Source organism: Oncorhynchus gorbuscha, linkage group LG22 (genome assembly GCF_021184085.1).
Source record: "Oncorhynchus gorbuscha isolate QuinsamMale2020 ecotype Even-year linkage group LG22, OgorEven_v1.0, whole genome shotgun sequence".
Taxonomy (NCBI): Eukaryota; Metazoa; Chordata; class Actinopteri; order Salmoniformes; family Salmonidae; genus Oncorhynchus; species Oncorhynchus gorbuscha.
In genome coordinates this window covers 6,154,032-6,175,600 of record NC_060194.1, presented here as the reverse complement: position 1 = coordinate 6,175,600, position 21,569 = coordinate 6,154,032, and the positions used below count along the sequence as shown (strand labels likewise).

The 21,569-nt window shown below is 43.9% G+C and overlaps 1 protein-coding gene across 2 annotated transcripts in view; it reads left to right on the top strand.

Moving 5' to 3' along the window:
* The first annotated feature begins 742 nt into the window (after positions 1-742).
* The window catches only part of LOC124009642 (unconventional myosin-VIIb-like), a 30,898-nt gene continuing 10,071 nt past the window's right edge, over positions 743-21,569 (top strand). Inside the window, exons 1-33 of one of the 2 annotated variants that reach the window (XM_046321645.1) lie at positions 743-861; positions 1,278-1,315; positions 4,359-4,460; positions 4,849-5,001; positions 5,775-5,959; positions 6,180-6,301; positions 6,395-6,537; positions 6,901-7,014; positions 9,993-10,146; positions 10,409-10,485; positions 10,934-11,053; positions 11,302-11,444; positions 11,588-11,798; positions 11,889-12,024; positions 12,166-12,335; positions 12,492-12,635; positions 13,197-13,355; positions 13,511-13,603; positions 13,788-13,882; positions 14,105-14,189; positions 14,431-14,649; positions 14,739-14,948; positions 15,149-15,463; positions 15,777-15,932; positions 16,112-16,180; positions 16,280-16,404; positions 16,654-16,780; positions 16,952-17,071; positions 17,899-18,072; positions 18,931-19,158; positions 19,954-20,121; positions 20,358-20,475; positions 20,632-20,758. In XM_046321645.1, coding sequence (XP_046177601.1) covers positions 1,298-1,315; positions 4,359-4,460; positions 4,849-5,001; positions 5,775-5,959; positions 6,180-6,301; positions 6,395-6,537; positions 6,901-7,014; positions 9,993-10,146; positions 10,409-10,485; positions 10,934-11,053; positions 11,302-11,444; positions 11,588-11,798; positions 11,889-12,024; positions 12,166-12,335; positions 12,492-12,635; positions 13,197-13,355; positions 13,511-13,603; positions 13,788-13,882; positions 14,105-14,189; positions 14,431-14,649; positions 14,739-14,948; positions 15,149-15,463; positions 15,777-15,932; positions 16,112-16,180; positions 16,280-16,404; positions 16,654-16,780; positions 16,952-17,071; positions 17,899-18,072; positions 18,931-19,158; positions 19,954-20,121; positions 20,358-20,475; positions 20,632-20,758 — 4,580 coding nt within the window. In that variant the 5' untranslated portion in view covers positions 743-861; positions 1,278-1,297. Of the gene's footprint in view, positions 862-919; positions 1,007-1,277; positions 1,316-4,358; positions 4,461-4,848; positions 5,002-5,774; positions 5,960-6,179; positions 6,302-6,394; positions 6,538-6,900; positions 7,015-9,992; positions 10,147-10,408; positions 10,486-10,933; positions 11,054-11,301; positions 11,445-11,587; positions 11,799-11,888; positions 12,025-12,165; positions 12,336-12,491; positions 12,636-13,196; positions 13,356-13,510; positions 13,604-13,787; positions 13,883-14,104; positions 14,190-14,430; positions 14,650-14,738; positions 14,949-15,148; positions 15,464-15,776; positions 15,933-16,111; positions 16,181-16,279; positions 16,405-16,653; positions 16,781-16,951; positions 17,072-17,898; positions 18,073-18,930; positions 19,159-19,953; positions 20,122-20,357; positions 20,476-20,631; positions 20,759-21,569 lie in introns of those variants that run through there. The other variant, XM_046321646.1, reaches the window with a different exon arrangement.

Sequence of the window (21,569 nt, the reverse complement as noted above, 5' to 3'; positions counted from 1 at the left end):
CTCATCAGGTGTATATCACCTGTTTTGTTTTCTAATTCCACAAGGAAATCTGCTCTCAATCTGGACCCCACTTGTTTCATATCATTTGTGTTCAGTGAAGAAACAATGACTATTTTACGATCATGGACAAAGGGCACAGCAGAGTTTAGATGTCAGTCTGGAGTAGTTTGCCGTTGCTCGGTGAGATGCGCTCTTTGAACGGGACAAGGCGCTTATTGTAGGAAATAAATGTCTTATTGTTGTACAGCCAATGACTGTCCGTGTGTGTGTCGTGACGCACAAGTATTATTAGAGGGAATTCCTCAACTAATCGTTATCAGAGTGACACAGGCAGGTGTGGGGACCGGTCTCCCTCCTAGTACTGTATGAGATGGCTAACTATCTCAGTGCTTTACTGCGTCATTCGTGTTGTAATACTGAGACCAGTGTCATCTGACTTCAACCCATAGGTCCAAAGGGCACTCCCATAAGTGGCGCTAACTCACAAACTCTATCTAACATGTTCTGTAGTTGGAAGTTGTAGCTTTTTAAATATATTATTACGGTGTTTCCACTGTTAATGGTTGGAAGCAGGCCCAGAATTGAAGGGCGAATTGAGCCAAACGCATTATTAGGAGAATGAGTGGGTAGGAGGTGACTTTGCTCCGCTCTTCTTGAGCTGTGAGTCTGCAGCATGACAGATCAAAGTCAAAGTGCCATAAAGGATATGTGTCAAGGGTGCCTCCCACTTCCTTGTTCCTTGTGGCATCCAGGTGGGTTGGAGTGAACGTCAGCTAACAATCATTTGAGCTCCACAACAGCTGCACGGGACTTACTAAAGGACTGGGATTTCAATGAGGACCATCACTTGAGTTGCTATAAGTAAGATGGCTGATGTGTTTTTTTTGTGTGTGTGTGTGTTGGTAACGATCTGCAGTCGTTTCAGTCACCCTTATAGAATCGTTAGGCTGAAGGGTGTAGAGTAACGATGTGCAGTCATTTCAGTCATGCTTATTTAACGAGAAAGGTAGCAGAATTATTGACTTAAGTTCTGTATTGTTTGCCATGTATAGTATGTTGTTTGTATGGATGATTGTAGTCATTGTGCACCATTGTCACCATATAATCACCATTGTCACCATATAATCATCATTGGATCTTAAAAATGGAGTGACAGCGAAGTCTTTCATACATCATTGAGAAGACACACTGAGATCACACTATGTCCAGACTTTTGTCGTCCACAGATATGTTTTAGAAAATGCATGACTTTTGTCTTTCTTGTTTCTTGAATTTAGGGAAAAGGAGGGTTGTAATTATGGTGATGTTGAGAAAGGTAAGATCCTCCACATAATCTTTGTTGACTATTTGATCAATGTAACCCGAATGCCATCCTTTGATTCTAAAAGGTTTTTGAAATGTAATGTAATCTACACTGCCATTGCCATTCATTCTATGGAGAATCTCCAGTTGTGTCTGGATGTGATCATCTAGGGTTTGGAGTCAATGCCATTGCCATTCATTCTATTGTGTCTGGATGTGAATCAATGCCATTGCCATTCATTTGTGTCTGGATGTGATCATCTAGGGTTTGGAGTCAATGCCATTGCCATTCATTCTATGGAGAATCTCCAGTTGTGTCTGGATGTGATCATCTAGGGTTTGGAGTCAATGCCATTGCCATTCATTCTATGGAGAATCTCCAGTTGTGTCTGGATGTGATCATCTAGGGTTTGGAGTCAATGCCATTGCCATTCATTCTATGGAGAATCTCCAATTGTGTCTGGATGTGATCATCTATGGAGAATCTCCAGTTGTGTCTGGATGTGATCATCTAGGGTTTGGAGTCAATGCCATTGCCATTCATTCTATGGAGAATCTCCAATTGTGTCTGGATGTGATCATCTAGGGTTTGGAGTCAATGCCATTGCCATTCATTCTATGGAGAATCTTCAATTGTGTCTGGATGTGATCATCTAGGGTTTGGAGTCAATGCCATTGCCATTCATTCTATGGAGAATCTCCAATTGTGTCTGGATGTGATCATCTATGGAGAATCTCCAGTTGTGTCTGGATGTGATCATCTAGGGTTTGGAGTCAATGCCATTGCCATTCATTCTATGGAGAATCTCCAATTGTGTCTGGATGTGATCATCTAGGGTTTGGAGTCAATGCCATTGCCATTCATTCTATGGAGAATCTCCAGTTGTGTCTGGATGTGATCATCTAGGGTTTGGAGTCAATGCCATTGCCATTCATTCTATGGAGAATCTCCAATTGTGTCTGGATGTGATCATCTAGGGTTTGGAGTCAATGCCATTGCCATTCATTCTATGGAGAATCTCCAGTTGTGTCTGGATGTGATCATCTAGTTGTGTCTGGATGTGGGTTTGGAGTCAATGCCATTGCCATTCATTCTATGGAGAATCTCCAATTGTGTCTGGATGTGATCATCTAGGGTTTGGAGTCAATGCCATTGCCATTCATTCTATGGAGAATCTCCAATTGTGTCTGGATGTGATCATCTAGGGTTTGGAGTCAATGCCATTGCCATTCATTCTATGGAGAATCTCCAATTGTGTCTGGATGTGATCATCTAGGGTTTGGAGTCAATGCCATTGCCATTCATTCTATGGAGAATCTTCAATTGTGTCTGGATGTGATCATCTAGGGTTTGGAGTCAATGCCATTGCCATTCATTCTATGGAGAATCTCCAATTGTGTCTGGATGTGATCATCTAGGGTTTGGAGTCAATGCCATTGCCATTCATTCTATGGAGAATCTTCAATTGTGTCTGGATGTGATCATCTAGGGTTTGGAGTCAATGCCATTGCCATTCATTCTATGGAGAATCTCCAATTGTGTCTGGATGTGATCATCTAGGGTTTGGAGTCAATGGTTTGGAGTCAATGCCATTGCCATTCATTCTATGGAGAATCTCCAATTGTGTCTGGATGTGATCATCTAGGGTTTGGAGTCAATGCCATTGCCATTCATTCTATGGAGAATCTCCAGTTGTGTCTGGATGTGATCATCTAGGGTTTGGAGTCAATGCCATTGCCATTCATTCTATGGAGAATCTCCAATTGTGTCTGGATGTGATCATCTAGGGTTTGGAGTCAATGCCATTGCCATTCATTCTATGGAGAATCTCCAATTGTGTCTGGATGTGATCATCTAGGGTTTGGAGTCAATGCCATTGCCATTCATTCTATGGAGAATCTCCAATTGTGTCTGGATGTGATCATCTAGGGTTTGGAGTCAATGCCATTGCCATTCATTCTATGGAGAATCTTCAATTGTGTCTGGATGTGATCATCTAGGGTTTGGAGTCAATGCCATTGCCATTCATTCTATGGAGAATCTCCAATTGTGTCTGGATGTGATCATCTAGGGTTGGATGTGATCATCTAGGGTTTGGAGTCAATGCCATTGCCATTCATTCTATGGAGTCAATGATCCATTGCCATTCATTCTATGGAGAATCTCCAATTGTGTCTGGATGTGATCATCTATGGAGAATCTCCAGTTGTGTCTGGATGTGATCATCTAGGGTTTGGAGTCAATGCCATTGCCATTCATTCTATGGAGAATCTCCAATTGTGTCTGGATGTGATCATCTAGGGTTTGGAGTCAATGCCATTGCCATTCATTCTATGGAGAATCTCCAATTGTGTCTGGATGTGATCATCTAGGGTTTGGAGTCAATGCCATTGCCATTCATTCTATGGAGAATCTCCAATTGTGTCTGGATGTGATCATCTAGGGTTTGGAGTCAATGCCATTGCCATTCATTCTATGGAGAATCTCCAATTGTGTCTGGATGTGATCATCTAGGGTTCGGAGTCAATGCCATTGCCATTCATTTCTTGAAATGGCTTGAAATGGGAAATCCTTAGTCTTTTCCCATATCTGTTTGCACTGTACATATAACCAACTCCTATGGCCAATAGGAGTTGGCGAGACAGCACAAACAGTGATCTTTAGCACACTTGGAATCTTGACGCTCCACAAATGATTTATTGGCTCTCATCCTCGTTTTACATTTGAGTCATTTTAGCAGACACTCTTACCCAGTGCGACTTACAGTTAGTTCATTCATCTTAAGATAGAGTGGCTAGATGGGACAACCAGCTATCTCAGTCATAGTAAGTACATTTCCCCTCAGTAAAGTATCAGCAGTCAGAGCTAGTAAGAGGTGAACGAAGTCAAGTTCTCGCGTTAGTTCACGAAAGGCTCTTTTATTTATCTTTACTTTCACCAGTTTTGGTGGAATTACAAGCGCACTACTTTCGTCAATTGAATTAAATGAAGAGTAAAAGCGGCATTCTTTCGATGTATGACCCTGACCGTGACCCACTGTGCTTCTTGCTTTCAGGGCGAGTGGGTATGGGTGGACCCTGGTATCGGGGTGCCCATCGGAGCCCGGGTCAAATTGACCGATACTGGACACCAGCTACTGGTGGATGATGAAGGAAAGGTGACCATGGCATTTCTTTATTACATGTGTTGTATTGAATTGTGTGTCTTCTGTATTTGAATATACTGTTGGTCCCAAATGTAAATGCATGTAACCTTTATTTAACTAGACAAGTCAGTTAAGAACACAATTCTTATTTACAATGACGGCCTACCCCGGACGACGCTGGGCAAATGCAACAATATAATGCCAAACCCGCCCAGACTTAAATGGGTGGTATAGAACCAAATCCTTAAGTTTTCAGACCTTCAGACCTCAAAAAAAGTCACGTTGATTTGTAACCAAAGATTTCGAAACAAATCCTACATTGATGTCAATGGAAGATTTGTGCAAAGGTTCACATCACACCGCCATATAACTTCCGGAATTGTCCTATGTTCCATTCCAGGAACACAAGCTCACCCAGAAGGAGGAGGGCTCCATCAGAGTGATGCACCCCACCTCAGTGGAGGGGGTGGACGACATGATCCGCCTGGGGGACCTCAACGAGGCCGGGCTCCTCAGGAACCTGCTGGTCCGACACAGGCAGGGCATCATCTATGTGAGTCCCCTAATGGATTATGATGTACTACACCCACATGAAAAAATACTATAGTGCATTACGGTATGAATATTATTGTATTCACTGACAGCAAAAACACTATGTTGAATATTGTAGTATACTGTAGTATTAACAGTTACCTATAGTATACTACTGTAGTAAAATACAACTGTAGTATATACTATAGTAATTCATGTAGTATTTTTGCGGATTGTAGCATACTGTGAAAACGTGATCACATGTGAAGTGTTCCAAAAACACTATTTTTCACATGGTTTCACGTGAAATTTTGTGTGAAACCATGTGGATTTTATGTAAGGGTGTACATTTCAATGTGTGCTTGTGAGTGTCTCTATGTATGAGCATTCATGTATGATGTGCATGAGTTTGTTTGTGTTGTAATTGCCTGTAGGTGGTGGCATGTGCATCAAATTGAGGGAAGTACTACATAAAAACTATTACATGACGGGTTGAAGTTATTACACTACTCATCAAAAAAGTAGTTACTCACCAGTTAATGTAATAACCACCGGTTAATGTAATAACGTTACATTTAGCTGGTAAAGTTATTACGTTAACCAATCAACATTTTATTACGTTACCCAGCAAGTTATTACATTAACAGGTTTTACTACATAATTTAAAAAAAATGTATTACAAATAGAAAAGTTATTACATTAACTAGTGTTATAACATTAGCCGCTGTTACAGGGTGCTCCAAAACAAATGTGGTCGGCACAAGCCTAAATCGCTGTTATTGTGCTTGTGTCCAGACCTACACAGGCTCTGTGCTGGTGGCAGTCAACCCCTACCAAGAGCTTCCTCTCTACACAGCCGACCAAGTGAGGCTGTACCACGGGCGTAGGCTGGGTGAGCTGCCCCCGCACGTCTTTGCCATCGCAGATACCTGCTACTTCAACATGCGCCGCCACAACCGGGACCAGTGCTGCATCATTAGGTGAGGCCAAAAGTACAATCCATCCCAGACGGGCAACGTTCCCGCTTTTGACACCCAAGTCATTCGGTTGGACAAAAGGAAACCAAGGCAGAAGCGTCACATTCCAATGTTGTGGAAGATGCTCTTTGGAGTGGTTCAGTTATACTTTTTATATTGACATTTACACTGGAATTAAACTGAAATCCAAGAATATGACACACTATCTCTTTCTTCCTGTTAGTGGAGAGTCAGGTGCAGGGAAGACGGAGAGCACCAAGCTGGTCCTTCAGTTCCTTGCTGCAGTAAGTGGACAGCACTCCTGGATAGAGCAGCAGATACTGGAGGCTAACCCTATACTGGAAGGTAGGATTTCTTTACTATTAAAATATCTCTCTCTCTCACATTATCACAACTGTTGCTACCCATGACCCACTTCCCATTTCTGTGTTCCCCCAGCATTTGGGAATGCCAAAACAATTCGCAATGATAACTCCAGCCGCTTTGGGAAATACGTGGAAATCTTCTTCAACAAAGATGGCGCCATCGAAGGGGCTCGCATGGAACAGTACTTACTGGAGAAGTCTCGTGTCTGCCATCAGGTGTGGAAGCGCAGGCTGTAAAATCAGAACAATTGCTGAAACAGGATATTTTGCTGTTGCCCTTATATTTGAATGAAATGTAGAAATCTCATAGCTAATTGCCTCAAAGTGAAATGCCTTCAGAACTATCTCTCATAAACAACAGGTTTATCTCATTTAAGTCTCATTGACATGCTTTGTTCGTACATGGAAGAGGGCCAAATCCATTGCTAGATTGTTCAGTCACCAGGCAAAATGGTGTAATGTCAAGAGATGTTGTCTCTCATACTCGTTTACATTTGAGTCACTTAAGCAGACACTCTTATCCAGAGCGACTTACAGTTAGTTGTAACACTACTGTTCCTTTGAACTGATTAACTCTAGGCCATGGAGGAGCGGAACTACCACATATTCTACTGCATGTTAGCGGGGATGACGGCAGAGCAGAAGAAAACACTGTGTCTGGGAAATGCCGCCGAATTCAGCTACCTCAAGAGGGTAATAGCAACGCACTACTAAAACATCATCCCTGACAGGTTTTACCACTTATGTCTTCCTCATTAACGACATTTTTACTGAGTACAACTAAGTTCTACTGACGTCCTCTTTACTGACGTCCTCTTTACAATGCCCCTAGGAAACTGCCCCAGAGCTGGAAAAACAAACTCCTGTATGATTTATGATTTGCTTTCGGATCACCATTTTCAGAGAGATTGGGTGATTTGTAGCTACAACTTTACAGAACGCTGTAGCCCCTGACAAATATGCTTTGCTTTCGGATCACCATTGAAGAGAGAGACGGGTCGATAGTAGGGCTGTTGTGCTGACCGTATTACCACCACACTTGCAGTCACCAGTCACAAAGGCAGTCAAATTCCACATGACCATTTAGTCACAGTAATTAGGCTTCTCCAAGCTCTGATGCTGCTGCTGGTCATTAGTAGCCTACCAAACTTGCCAACTGCCTCGTACTCGGCACTCTATTGTCCCTCGAATCACTCTGGCATCAATTCAAATGTAATCGAAAATCTAATCAAACACTTCATGAGAGCCCATGAGCTCATGTTGTGCAACATTTCTATAGGCTATGCAACTGCGTGAGAAAACAGAGTGATGGCCTCTATTAAAAAGAGGAGGATCCCATCAGTTCTCTATAGGCTAGGCCTACTATATTTATTTCTCAACTTTCCTAATATTAAGCACATTGCTTCTCTTTACAACAGGAGTATGGCTTACCGTGAAAATTAACCACATGAAAAGCGTCCTCCATTCGCTATTTAAGTGCAGAGATGACATGTATTTTTTTCCCTGCCCCTGTTTTGAGACAGGTGCATGATAATGGTCTATTCTAAATCAAAACAAATTTCACACATATATTATTTAGTACATGTAAAGACAAGATTAGATCAAGATTAGTCTGATTGGGGACAATATTAGCCTATCACTTGTGAATGATAAATAATAATAATAATATATGCCATTTAGCAGACGATTTTATCCAAAGCGACTTACAGTCATGTGTGCATACATTCTACGTATGGGTGGTCCCGGGGGATCGAACCCACTACCCTGGCGTTACAAGCGCCATGCTCTACCAACTGAGCTACAGAAGGACCCCAATGATATATTATCACTTGTGAATGATGCCCAGCTTAAGGCAAGAAACAATTACTTAAAAAAAAAAACATTTTCGAATCATGTAGCCTAGCCGGTAGACCTATACGTTTTGATAAGGTTTGTATCACAACTAAAGTGGTCAAATAACTTAACAAAATTAAGCACATTCATCTGCTTTTACAAGGGGTGTAGAGCCCAACTGTCATTCATAAGCAGCGTGTGAGTTTCAAGTTTGGGGAAGATAATTTTCACCATAAAAATGCAACTTTATAATATAAGCATTACATGCATAATTGCATTTGTGGTCACATTTAATAATGGTGTTTTCCAGCTGATGGAACATTCACACTTATAACCTACGGCCGTGTGCACATTGCTGCACTTATCGTGTGAAGAAATAGCCTAATAGTTTAAGAACGTTCCGATCTGTTGCGTCTGCCTCATTGCATAAAAAAGTTGTATTTTTTTATGCTAACGGTTGTATTCATTTGGGATTTATCGCATCCCACAACTTTCTCAGACTATGTTTGGAATATTTATTTCTTGCACAGAATAGAATAGGTCAATATTGTACTATGGGGGATAGTAGACATAGGCTAGTGTTTTTGCTGTTTGTTTGGCCTACTCATCCTGTTGGTTGATGAAAAGTAAATGTGGACAGTTCTTCCAATATCTTCAATATGCGTCCCTGATGTGTTTGTCTTCACTTGTAGCCTGTGAGAAAGACCCAATCACGTGACGGAGAGCCACGGAATAGAATAGGTCAACCTTTGTATTATGGGGGATAGTAGGTTGACATAGGCTAGTGTTTTTGCTGTTCGTTAGGCCTACTCATCCTGTTGGCTGATGAAAAGTAAATGTGGACAGTTCTCCCAACATCTTCAATATGCACCTTGGATTTGGATAAGGATGCGCACACTTGCGCCCCCATTGTGTCTGTCTTCACTTGTAGTGAGAGTGTGAGTGAGAGGTAGCACTCAGGTTGAAGGGCTTTAAAAGGCATGGATCTTTTTAGGGTGCATTATGGGAATGCCGGCCAGACAATTCACGGCATTATCAAGTTTTGAATGAGAGACTGACAACGTGTGTACAGCCTGCGCCAAAAAAAACAAAACAAAGCAGAGCTCGTGCCTTTTCAAGCAACTTTTTTCTAATCGTCATTAGAGTCGCATCATGAAGCCTTACAATGTATTATTAATCAAAACATATAGCCCTAAGTTTGTAGAACAACTAAAGTTACATTAATAACTCTAAAGTAAGCATATAGGAGGACCCATTTCTCTGTTAACCGCTCAACACAGAGTGCATGTGTGCATTCCCTCAAATGGTTTGGAGAAAATATCCTTTCTATTTTATTCAGCTTTGTTCCATTGTATTCTTCATACTATCAAATAATATAAAATAATGCCACGGAATTCTAAGCAAATGTTGACTGCTAAATGAACTAGTGTAGCCCACAGCCATATGGCATAGCCAGATCAAGGCCTAACATAAGGACAACTCAGAGGATGCTATTCTGTTCTTCTGAAATAGACTACATTTTCTTCATATCATGCATCTTTAGACCTGTCTAAAATGAATAATTGATTTTTTGTGAAAGTGTAGGCTACATGGATTTATTAGACTCTTTAAAATGTAGACGTTCCAAAGGTCCACATCAGTGGCTCGTGTGGAAGCCAGGAGACGCTAAATGTGTTTATGTTAATTGACGGTAATTACCGTGAGACCGATAGTTATTTGCTTGACAATCACCGGCTGTCGTGACCGCCACAGCCCTTGTCGATAGTAGCTGTAATTAAGTGGAGAGATGGGGCAATAGCTACAACCGACAGTATAACCTCTGACCCTGTGTTCTATAGGGTGACTGCATTGTCTGCGATGGACGTGACGATGCTAAGGACTACACCCGTATCCGCACGGCCCTGAAGATCCTCGCTTTCACTGAGACCCACTGCTGGGAGATCCTCAAGCTGCTTGCTGCACTCCTCCACCTAGGCAATGTCAGCTTCGAAGGTGGGGTCCTCTCTGGGTGACTCGGTTACTGTCTGAGTGTATGATCTATGACCGGAGTTCTTAGGGAACATGACCTGCGCCTTGTCACCCCCCCCCCCAACCCCAATGGCCAAATGTATTGAGACCCTGAAATACTTCAATGTTGAAAGGAAAGGGGGCTGGATACCTAGTCAGTTGAACAACTGAAATGTTTATGTTGTAGATTTGTTTTCTACATGAAAGCTGTGATTGACCAAGTTTTCTTTTGTTATTTGCCTTGCAGCCACCATCTTGAATAACATGGAGAGCTCTGATGTCAGTTTGTCGGATCACTTCACCTTTGCTGCCAAATTGCTGGAGGTATGTATGTTTATTGGCATTTTCATTCTTTGCTGGTACGTTCTGTAATAACTTATGAACTGGGAAGTTCGAGCCCTGAATGCTGATTGGCTGAAAGCCGTGGTATATCAGACCATATACCATGGGTATGACAAAACTTGTATTTTTATTGCTCTAATTACATTGGTAACCAGTTTATAATAGCAATAAGGCAACTCGGGGGTTTGTGACATATGGCCAATATACCACGGCTAAGGGCTGTGTCCTAACACTCTATGTTGCATCATGCATGAGAACAGCCCTTAGCCGTGGTATATTGACCATGTACCATACCCCCTCGTTCCTTATTGCTTAAATATACAGTAGTTTATTTACAGTAGCTTTATTTAACTAGGGAAGTCAGTTAAGAACAAATTCTTATTTACAATGACGGCCTACTATATACATAGTCTTTGTCTGTTTCCTACAGGTGCAGCCTGCGGCTCTGGCTGTGAGCCTGACCTACCGCTCCTTCATGACCAACAGAGAGCGAGTGTCCAAACCCCTCAACTCTGAACAGGCGGCCGACTCCAGGGACGCCTTCGTCAAGGTAATGAGGCCGCTCCTTTTTGAAGTTACCAAGGCAAGATAGACAATAGGCTGAAACAAGAGAGGAGCCATAAACATAAATATTCACAAAGGCACATAGGCCCCGAATCCTAACTTGAGATCTGTGTGGGCGAATGGACTTAACTCAAGTCTTCCATTGACATCAATACATGATTTATTTGCACATTTCAAGTTAGGATTTGGCCCATGTTCTACTCAAGTGTGTCGTTTGTGTCGTGATTTCGTCAGGCGATATATGGCAAACTCTTCATCTGGATCGTTGGGAGAATCAACAGTGCCATCCATAAGACTCCCACCAACGGTCCCAAATATGTCCGTAACTCCATCGGATTGCTGGACATCTTTGGTTTTGAGAACTTTGACTCAAACAGGTATGCCAGCCAATGTCAAATACTAATTCGCCTTGTCGTTTGTGTGGGGCAATATACTCCTTGTATGTCCTTCATCCTCTCTCCCTGATGGCATATAACCAACCAGTCAATAACACAAACCTTTCCCCCACGCTTTTTCGCAGCTTTGAACAGCTATGCATCAACTTTGCCAATGAGCAGCTGCAGCAGTTTTTCGTGCGCCATGTGTTCAAGCTGGAGCAGGAGGAGTACACTAAGGAGGACATTGTTTGGAAGAACATCACCTTTAGCGACAACACGGACACCCTTGATCTCCTCGCTGTGAAGCCCCTCAACGTGTTGGCCCTGATCGACGAGGAGAGCCACTTTCCCAAGGTGAACGATCTCGCGTTCCTCTAGTCAACCATGTTCCGGTGGCAGTTTTGAATTGGCGAGGTTTGTGACAACCTTGAATGTTTCTTCCAGGGCACAGATGTCACCATGCTGAACAAGATGAACAGGGCTCATGCGAAGTGCAACAAGTACATTCCGTCCAAAAACACCCACGACATGGAGTTTGGGATCCGCCATTTCGCTGGGGTTGTTCACTACGACTCAAACGGTAAACGGAAGAAAAGGGATCACACCTATACAACATTTAGTTGACTCGCTCAAACATAGGAGTGCGATCAATTGGATATTGTCACGTTTTTTTAGGAGGGGGGGGGGAGGCACCATTTGATCCTGTCTGCTTTTCCTCCAGGATTCCTGGAGAAGAACAGAGATGCTCTTAACTCAGGCATCCTCAAGTTGATTGAAGCATCCACCAACACGCTGCTGCAACAGCTCTTCGAGAAGGAGCTCTCTGCGAATGTGGCGAAGAACCTTGCAAGCAACAACAGGATCGTTATGACACCGAAGAGCTCTCTACGGGTTCGTAGCTGTTGTTCCTATTACGATTCTGACTCTCACGCCAACTCCCATTTAGCTATATCCACCAGTTTCTTCACATAGCTTTCCTGCAGAGATAGTCACTGACAACGGTCCAAAAATCCATGCAGTTGATATTGTGGTTTTTCTCCCCGAAAGGTGGCCCAGACGGACGGCAGGAGGCAGGTGTCCACGCTGAGCGGTCAGTTCCGCCAGTCCCTGGACTCCCTCATGAATGCCCTGTCCAAATGCCAACCCCATTTCATCCGCTGCTTCAAACCCAACGACGATAAGAAGTCCATGGTGAATAAGCAGCCATTTTGTAGCACTGGGCCAGATACAGGAAGACATGATTCATTGTTTTGTAGCACTGGGACAGATACAGGAAGAAATGATTAATTGTTTTGTAGGACTTGGCCAGATACAGGAAGACATGATTCATTATTTTGTAGCACTGGGCCAGATACAGGAAGAGATGATTAATTGTTTTGTAGCACTGGGCCAGATACAGGAAGACATGATTCATTGTTTTGTAGCACTGGGCCAGATACAAGAAGAGATGATTCATTGTTTTGTAGCACTGGGCCAGATACAAGAAGACATGATTCATTGTTTTGTAGCACTGGGCCAGATACAGGAAGAGATGATTAATTGTTTTGTAGCACTGGGCCAGATACAGGAAGACATGATTCATTGTTTTAACGGTGCAATGTCACAATCGGTAGAGGTCAAACTCCCACAAAACAGAAACAATATAGGCCGTTATACAGAATGAAAATGGGACAATTCCACGAAAGTCCAATTTGTCCATACTACAGTGCACTCCACTCTACTAGTCAAGCTTAGGAATGTCTCTGTCTTCAGGTTTTTGACAGAAACCTGTGCATACGTCAGCTGCGGTATTCTGGAATGATTGATACCATCAGAATCCGGAAACTGGGATTTCCGATCCGTCACACGTTCAAGCAGTTTCTGCAGCGGTACAGAGTGCTTCTGAATACAACCGTCTGTGACCCCAAAACTGTGAGACATACACCTTCATTATTTTGAATATGATGATGATGATGAAGATGACAACAATGATGATGATATTTGTTAGCACAAAAAGCTCCACGGTTACAATTGCTTTCTGTGGGGTGGATACGGTTCCCAATATCCTCCTCCTTGTCCTAACTCAGGAGTCAGCCGTAGCCTGCTGCAATGCCGTCTGCAAGGCCGTGATCACAGGGCAGGATGGCTGGAAGATCGGCACGACTAAGATTTTTCTAAAGGTACAGTTATATCTACCACACTAGACAACCACAAACATTGGCATGTTGTAACAGTAGTGATGGAATCCACAAATGTCAGTCACAAGAAGCAATTCAAAGATGCTGGAATGATGTCGGTAAACCCTCACCCAAAAAAGGTCATATTCACCCTCTATAACCGGTTTCTCACTTTCGTCCCACTCAGGATGCCCATGACTCCCTACTAGAGCGGGAGCGAGAGCGAGAGCTCAATAGGAAAGCCCTCATCATCCAGAGGGTCATGCTTGGCCAAAGAGACAGGTAAGGGATGAACACTGAGACACACCGCTTGGGGCAGAACCCAGGATAGAGAATGACGGGGGACGTGTCATAAACCTGACACAGGTTTGGGATGTCTGTTCTGCTCTAACACCCCAATCTAAAGCTTTACCCCAGAGTTGCTTCAGTTGTTCCTATTGCAATACAGTAGGTGTTAACAGTCAGTAAATATTCCAGTTTGGTTTAAATGTATTCCTCTTGTAGGAAGAGCTTTGTGAAGAAAAGGAGAGCTGCCGTGGTTATACAGAAGCGATGGAGAGGTTATAGAGAGAAAAAGGAATACAGAAAAGTAAGTCACTGGCAGTCAAGGTCTACTAATATCACGTCAACATGGGCACGGTAAGGAGTCAACTCAGATACACTTCTGAAGACAAACGGAGATGATATTGATTCATTGCCGTAGCTTAGGAGTGCACAGTATTGTGCTGATGGAGATTTGCTCATATTTACTTTTTTATTTTTATAGACTAGATCACATGTGCCTGCTGCTTCTGGAATCATTTCTACTCCTCTCTGTCTCGTTCAATCAGCTCCAGCTTGGCTTTGAGCGTCTGCAGTCTACGATCCGTGGCCGTCTGGCCCGAGGGCGTTACCTGAAGGAGCTGGCGGCGGCCGTCACAATGCAGTCCCAGGTGCGCGGGTACCTAGCCAGGAAGAGTTATAAGAGCAAGAGAGAAGCTGTGACAGTCCTGCAGGCCCACACCAGAGGCATGCTGGCTAGGAAGACCACCAACAAGATGAAGACAGATGTGAGTGCTGTCATTTGAGAAAAGTGGGTTTGTGCACCTGTGTGTGCAATTGTGTGAGTTCAATATTTATGTGTGCTTGTGTGTGTTAGGTCTTCCTATCTGCCCAGGAGCGGATGGCGAGGGAGCGGTCAGCCGCGGAGCTCCAGCAGAGGCTAGAGGACGTCCTCAGCCAATCACAAGAGGCTGCTGCCAAGCCGGAGCCAGTCAGTGAGCAGGAAATGGTGGAAACTATGTTTGGCTTCTTGCCCAACACAGTGGCAGTAGGAGGACGGGAGGGAGCAGCTCCCGAGGGCTTTGAGGTTAGGCTCACAACCAATGGTGGATCTCCACAGTATATCAACAAAGGCTTCTTGCTCAATGATTAACACTGCTAATAGAATGACCGAATTGTTTCTTCTCATTGAAGAAGCATTATACTATTTTACTATTCCCTACCACTTAAAGAAAACAAAAAAAAATGAACTGAGTATCCAACTGCACTCTCTCTACCCGTCCTCAGGACTTGGAGAGAACGCTGACCGTCCCAGAGGTGATTGAGGAGAGCCGAGAGGAGAGTCCAGCTCGAGAGGAAAGCCCAGCTCCAGTAGTAATACAAGTACCAGTACCAGCACTAGCTCGGACTGTACCAGCTCCAGAACCCGTACCAATCGCAGTACCAGAGGAGCCACCAGTGGTGGACTACGATGATGAGAATGAGGAGTTCTCCTTCACCAAGTTCAGTGCTCTGTACTTCCAGGGCTCTGCTACCCACAGTCACATCAAGCAGAGGCTGCGACAGCCCCTGCTCCACCACGAGGACGAGGGAGACGCACTGGTGAGTACTCAATATCAGGCTTCAGTGTGCTAATCTCAGAGGAATCCAAAGCAAGTATGACATTTTTCTTCCTCAATGACGTAGTCCATATTTCCCCTCCTCTTTTCTCTTTGTGTACCTTACTTACTCCTCTCCTTATTCCCTTTCCTCTGCTTTCCTTCCTAATTTTTTGCATTTTATTTTTGTTCCTCACCCCTTTTTTTCTCCCTTTCTTTTTTTCCTTCCCTTCCCCACTTTCTGCTCTGCTCCTCTCCTCTCCTTATTCCCTTTCCTCTGCTTTCCCCACTTTCTCCTCTGCTCCTCTCCTCTCCAGGCCTGTCTGACAGTGTGGTGGATCATCCTGAGGTTCATGGGGGACATAGCTGAGCCAAAACTGATCAACCAGGAGCCCGCCGCCCTCACTCCCAACCAGAATAACCTGGGCCAGAGGCAGAACAGGAGGCTCAGCAACCTGGTGGGCCTGGATCAGGTACTGTACATTAGGACTCAACCTCAAATTCAGTTCAATTTCATTCAGTACGACTTTATTCATCCCTGATTGTCATTTTACGTGCTTCCAATAGGTTACTGTTGTTACTGAGTTTGACACACTATAACAGTTTGTCAGATGTCTAAATATAATAGATGTCATATCCATTATTCCATCAGAAAATACTAAGGAAAAATAGAAAGAAACAAGGAACGGGGAATAGAAAAGCTTCGACCATTATAGAGGAGGTATGCTACATAAATATTATTTTGTCCTAAGAACTCAAATTCAGCGGAATATCCATGATACAACAACATAGGATAATTGTCTCTTCTCACCACCTTCAGTCAGAGACTATGACGGAGGAGAAAGACATTCTGATTGGAGAGGGGCGCACCTTGGATCGGCCAATATCCGACCTTGAAAAACTGCATATTATTGTTGGATACGCCCTATCCAGAAGAGATATAAGGTACCAAACCAAATAACACGTGAACAATGTCACCCAGAAATGTCCCAGTTATCAATGTCTAGAAAGGTGACTTGCTTTAATACCAAGATTGTTCAATTCCGAACTGATTGTAGATTACAGTTGCAATGCAAATGAATTGGATCCCTCTAAACTGGATCCCTCTAAACTGGATCCATCTAAACTGGATCCCTCTAAACTGGATCCCTCTAAACTTCTTGAGGCCTTGTCTGTCCTTGTTTGTCTGTGTAGGGATGAGATCTATTGTCAGATCATTAAACAGCTGGTGAACAATAAGAACCAGAAGAGTTCTCTCAGAGGCTGGGTCCTCCTCTCTATCTGTTTGGGTATCTTCCCCCCAACAGAACTCCTTAGGCAGGTCAGTCTAAAGTTTTTAACTTACGGCTATTCTCTATGTCTTAAGGCGCTGTGTTTTTATGCATGACAATAATAATTTTATGCATAATCATCATTTTATGCACAGTCAATCAATTACATACTCTGTAATTATATTGTGTTCTATTCTATTCTGTTTGATTCTATTCCACAGTACCTGGAGAGCTTCCTGGGCAGAGGACCAAGTAGCTACGGTCCGTACTGTGCTGAGCGTCTGCGTCGCATCGTGGCCAATGGGGAGCGAGGTGAACCACCCTGTTGGATAGAGCTCCAGGTAAGACACAACATCCGAGACATGGATACTCATCTGGGTGCCATCTCCCCTTCTGACACAATGCAACAGAATGGGGGGGGGGTAGGCCTGTCAGGACTCAAATCCCGGGTCCTTTCGATTGTCAGTCCAACACTGTAGCCAAAGAAGCTTACCTCTCTTGACAATGTTGCTATGTGTGGACTACTGCTGCTGTCAAGCAGTGTCAGCATTACAAGTCATGGACGGTATTATTCTTGACTCGGGTTTGGTCCGACGACAAAGGAACAGAAACACACCGGCACCCATCCACCCACCCACCCACCCACCCACCCACCCACCCACCCACCCACCCACCCACCCACACTCTACCACGAGAGATAGCATCAGAGTTATCTGGGAGAACGTTGCTGAACTACAGCTACATTAACCAGTGTTAATGTCTGACCTGTCAAATCGATCCATTCTCTGTTTTTTGCTCTTCCGACATACCTTTATTTAGGGGGGTTCAGCCTTGTGTGCAATTGGCAAATAAAGCGATCTTAGTCTTAATCTTATGACAGTGACTGTATTGCTAAGGAGACATATACAGTATATATACAGAGCATTTATGGGCGCTGTTGTAGTACATCATGCTACAAGGACGACGTCCTTCTGTAGCTCAGTTGGTAGAGCATGGCGCTTGTAACGCCAGGGTAGTGGGTTCGATCCCCGGGACCACCCATACGTAGAATGTATGCACACATGACTGTAAGTCGCTTTGGATAAAAGCATCTGCTAAATGGCATATATTATTATTATTATTATTATTATTATTATTCTTACCACGACTCCCATCTTCTCATGTGTAGGCCGTCAAGACCAAGAAGACCACGCAAGTGTCTGTGGCCCTGACTGACGGCCTTAGTGTCTGCCTGCCGGTAGACTCAGCCTGCACCTCCGCCGAGGTGTGCCAGGCTCTGGCCAAGAAAGTCAACCTCAAGGACCTCTACGGATTCTCTCTCTACATCGGCTTCTGTGAGAAGGTGCGAATCAAATCAAATTGTATTTGTCACATGCACATGCCCCGTATACAAGCTTACAGTGGAATGCTTACTCAACAAAGCCCTTGATCAACAAGGCTTTAAGAAGTTAATAATAATAATTATTCAACAGCAGCAGTAATAGAACAAGCGAGGCTTTATACAGGCGGTACCGGTACAGAGTCAATGTGCGGGGGCACCGGTTAGTCAAGGTAATATGTACATGTAGGTAGAGTTAAAGTGACTATGCATAGATAATAAACAATTTTTAGGGGAGGAAACCCCCAGGGGTTTTGGGCACACCTAGCCATGCAACTAAAAGAAGTACACATTAACGAAGAAGAGGCATAATGAAAACAGCAGTGTCAATAGGAAATTAGTCTTGACATCATTTGACGAACATTTATTAGCATATTCGCTAGCTTTCAGAACTTGCATTGACTAGCCCTGTGGCATGTTTTGACTAGCCCTGTGGCATGTTTTGACTAGCCCTGTGACATGTTTTGACTAGCCCTGTGACATGTTTTGACTAGCCCTGTGACATGTTTTGACTAGCCCTGTGGCATGTTTTGACTAGCCCTGTGGCATGTTTTGACTAGCCCTGTGGCATAGAGCTCCAGGTAAGACACAACATCCGGGGCGGCAGGGTAGCCTAATGGTTAGAGCGTTGGACTAGTAACCGAAAGGTTGCAAGTTCCAATCCCCGAGCTGACAAGGTACAAATCTGTCGTTCTGCCCCTGAACAGGCAGTTAACCCACTGTTCCTAGGCCGTCATTGAAATTAAGAATTTGTTCTTAACTGACTTGCCTAGTAAAATAAAGGTTAAAAAAAATAATGTCTTGTCACTGTGCTTTTTCCAGGTGTGGTCCCTGGGCAGTGGCGGGAGGCACGTGATGGACGCCATCTCGCAGTGCGAGCAGGAAGTGAGGCGGAAGGGCGAGGAGGAGCAGCACGCCCCCTGGAGACTCTACTTCCGCAAGGAGCTGTTCACGCCCTGGCATGATTCCTCGCTCGATGCCGTCAGCACGGATCTCATCTACAGACAGGTCATCAGAGGCCTCAAGTCTGGGGAGTACCATTCTGAGAAGGTGAGCCGTTTTTTGACAGTGCACACGTCTAAGAGCCCACCCACCCAGACAATGTGGATACCATATCACAGATACGGCAATGGTGTAATTGTGAATGTGGCCTCCACGTCTCTCTCTCTCTCAAGGTAGATTGACTATGAACCAAACGTGGATCTTAGGAGTCACATTGTGACACTGGACTCTATGTGAAAAGTCATGAAAGAAAAACAATGAGCTCTATTGTTGAAAAAAAATATATAAAGACTGTTTGAAGTGGATTATTTATTGTTTTACCCCCTTTTCGTGATATCCAATTGGTAGTTACAGTCTTGTCCCATCGCTGCGACTCGGGAGAGTTGAAGGGCAAGTGCCATGCGTCCTCGAAACACAACCCTGCCAAGCCGCACTGCTTCTTGACACACTGCTCGCTTAACCCGGGAAGCCAGCCGCACCAATGTGTTGGAGGAAACACCGTCAAACTGGCGACCGTTGTCAGCGTGCAGGCGCCCGGCTCGCCACAAGGAGTCGCTAGAGCGCAATGGATCAAAGAAATCCCTGGCCGGCCAAACCATCCCATATTCCAGACGACGCTGGGCCAATTGTGCACCGCCTCATGGGTCTCCTGGTCACGACCGGCTGTGACACAGCCTGGAATCGAACCCGGAGCTGTAGTGACGCCTCAAGCACTACGATGCGGTGCCTTAGACCGCTGCCCCACTAGGGAGGCCTGAAGTGGAAATTCTATTAACTAAACAAGACAGTCTTTCTTTGTAATTGAACCTAAACAGATGTTTTGTTTGATTTTTTGTCATCCAGGAGGATGACTTTGTGCAGCTCGCAGCGATGTACTACTATGTGACGTTTGGGTCTGCCATCAGTGGGGAGAATGCCAAGAAGGTGGTGGAGGAATGCATCACCACTGAACTTATTGAGACCAAGTCACAAGGAAAATTGATTCAGCTGGTCAACGCAGCACACACACAGGTAAACTGCTACTCACTGGTAAAATAAGTAATGGCCAGACAATTAGCATTTGATTAAAAATGTCCTGCAGTTAAATGTTAATTAGTGTATGTTATCCCAACCAACCATGGCAAAGTTAAGTAATGTAAAGGGAAGTCAAATAAAAAGTTATGTTAAGTTACTGTTAAGTTATGTAGAGTAGAATAACGTTGATGCCAGACAAAAATGTACCAACAAATAAACAATCATTCTTCCAGGGTCCTTACATAAACAGCAGAAGGAGCACAGACAGCGTGAAGGGGGACGTGGTTGACTACGCGCGCCAGAAATGGCCCATTTACTTCTCCAAGTTCTACGAGGTTACGCAAATGTCCGGTAAGTCTAACAGGAATACGTCTGCAACAGTGGACCAGGTGAGGCTGGTTTCATTTCACACGATGAACCGTTTACAGTAGCTGGTTCACATCAGGCAAAATAGAAATGGTCTTTGTCAAAGACGATTTTATTACTAAGCTATTTACACATCCACAGGACCTCCTCTACCCAAAAGCAAATTTATTGTGGCCATCAACTGGAATGGGATCTCCTTCCAGGATGAGAAAGAGAAGAAGCTCATTGAGCTGTCCTACCCGGATGTGACTGGGGTCAACAAGTCAAGGTATGGACAAGGTCCTGTTCAAATATTTCAGCAGTGCGTCCTTGTTTCTTTCCTTCGTTCCTTCTGTCAGGTTCTAATTCTTCTGAGTAAACACTCTACGGACACTCTATGAAACCAAGTTTATTCTTCCCAGAGGATCAATACAGCTGCATTAGACAATGACATATTCACACAAGCACTGATATTTTACCGTTCCTCATAGGCTGAGTCTCCTCCTACACATCTGAACAGCCAATGCATCTCTGTTGCTAGACAGAACCTTAGTGATATCTGTTCTTCCTCACTTCATCTGACCTGACCTCTGCCCCAAACTGCTCACTCTTCCCCAACTCACGCCTGTTATGGTGACCGGTACCAGACTGTGTCTCTTCTCCTCCCAGAGGATCCCTCCCATAGGATCCCTGATGACTAACAATAGCATATCCTGACATAATCTAAACGTTATACATGAATAAGTATATTTCATATTCTCCGAACCCAACACTTCCTTCTTTCAAGTGATCACTGATCTGAGTTGGTTGGATTTGTGGAAGCAATAGAGGGATAAATGTACTTTCACCTATACAATCACTTATAGATCTGTACTTACCTCAAGGAAACAAGAAAGGATGCATTTGTTAAGTTTTCAAACAGGGCCCAGAATACACAATCCAAACTAGTTTTCTACAGTGGCAGTTTATTGTTCAGTTGTCAAGTAGTGGTGGTCGTCACCGTTCACATACTCCCTCATACAGACTCCCGATCCACCATGAAGTTATCACATATATTTCACATATGTTTCACATACACTTCACACGTTTCACATACACTT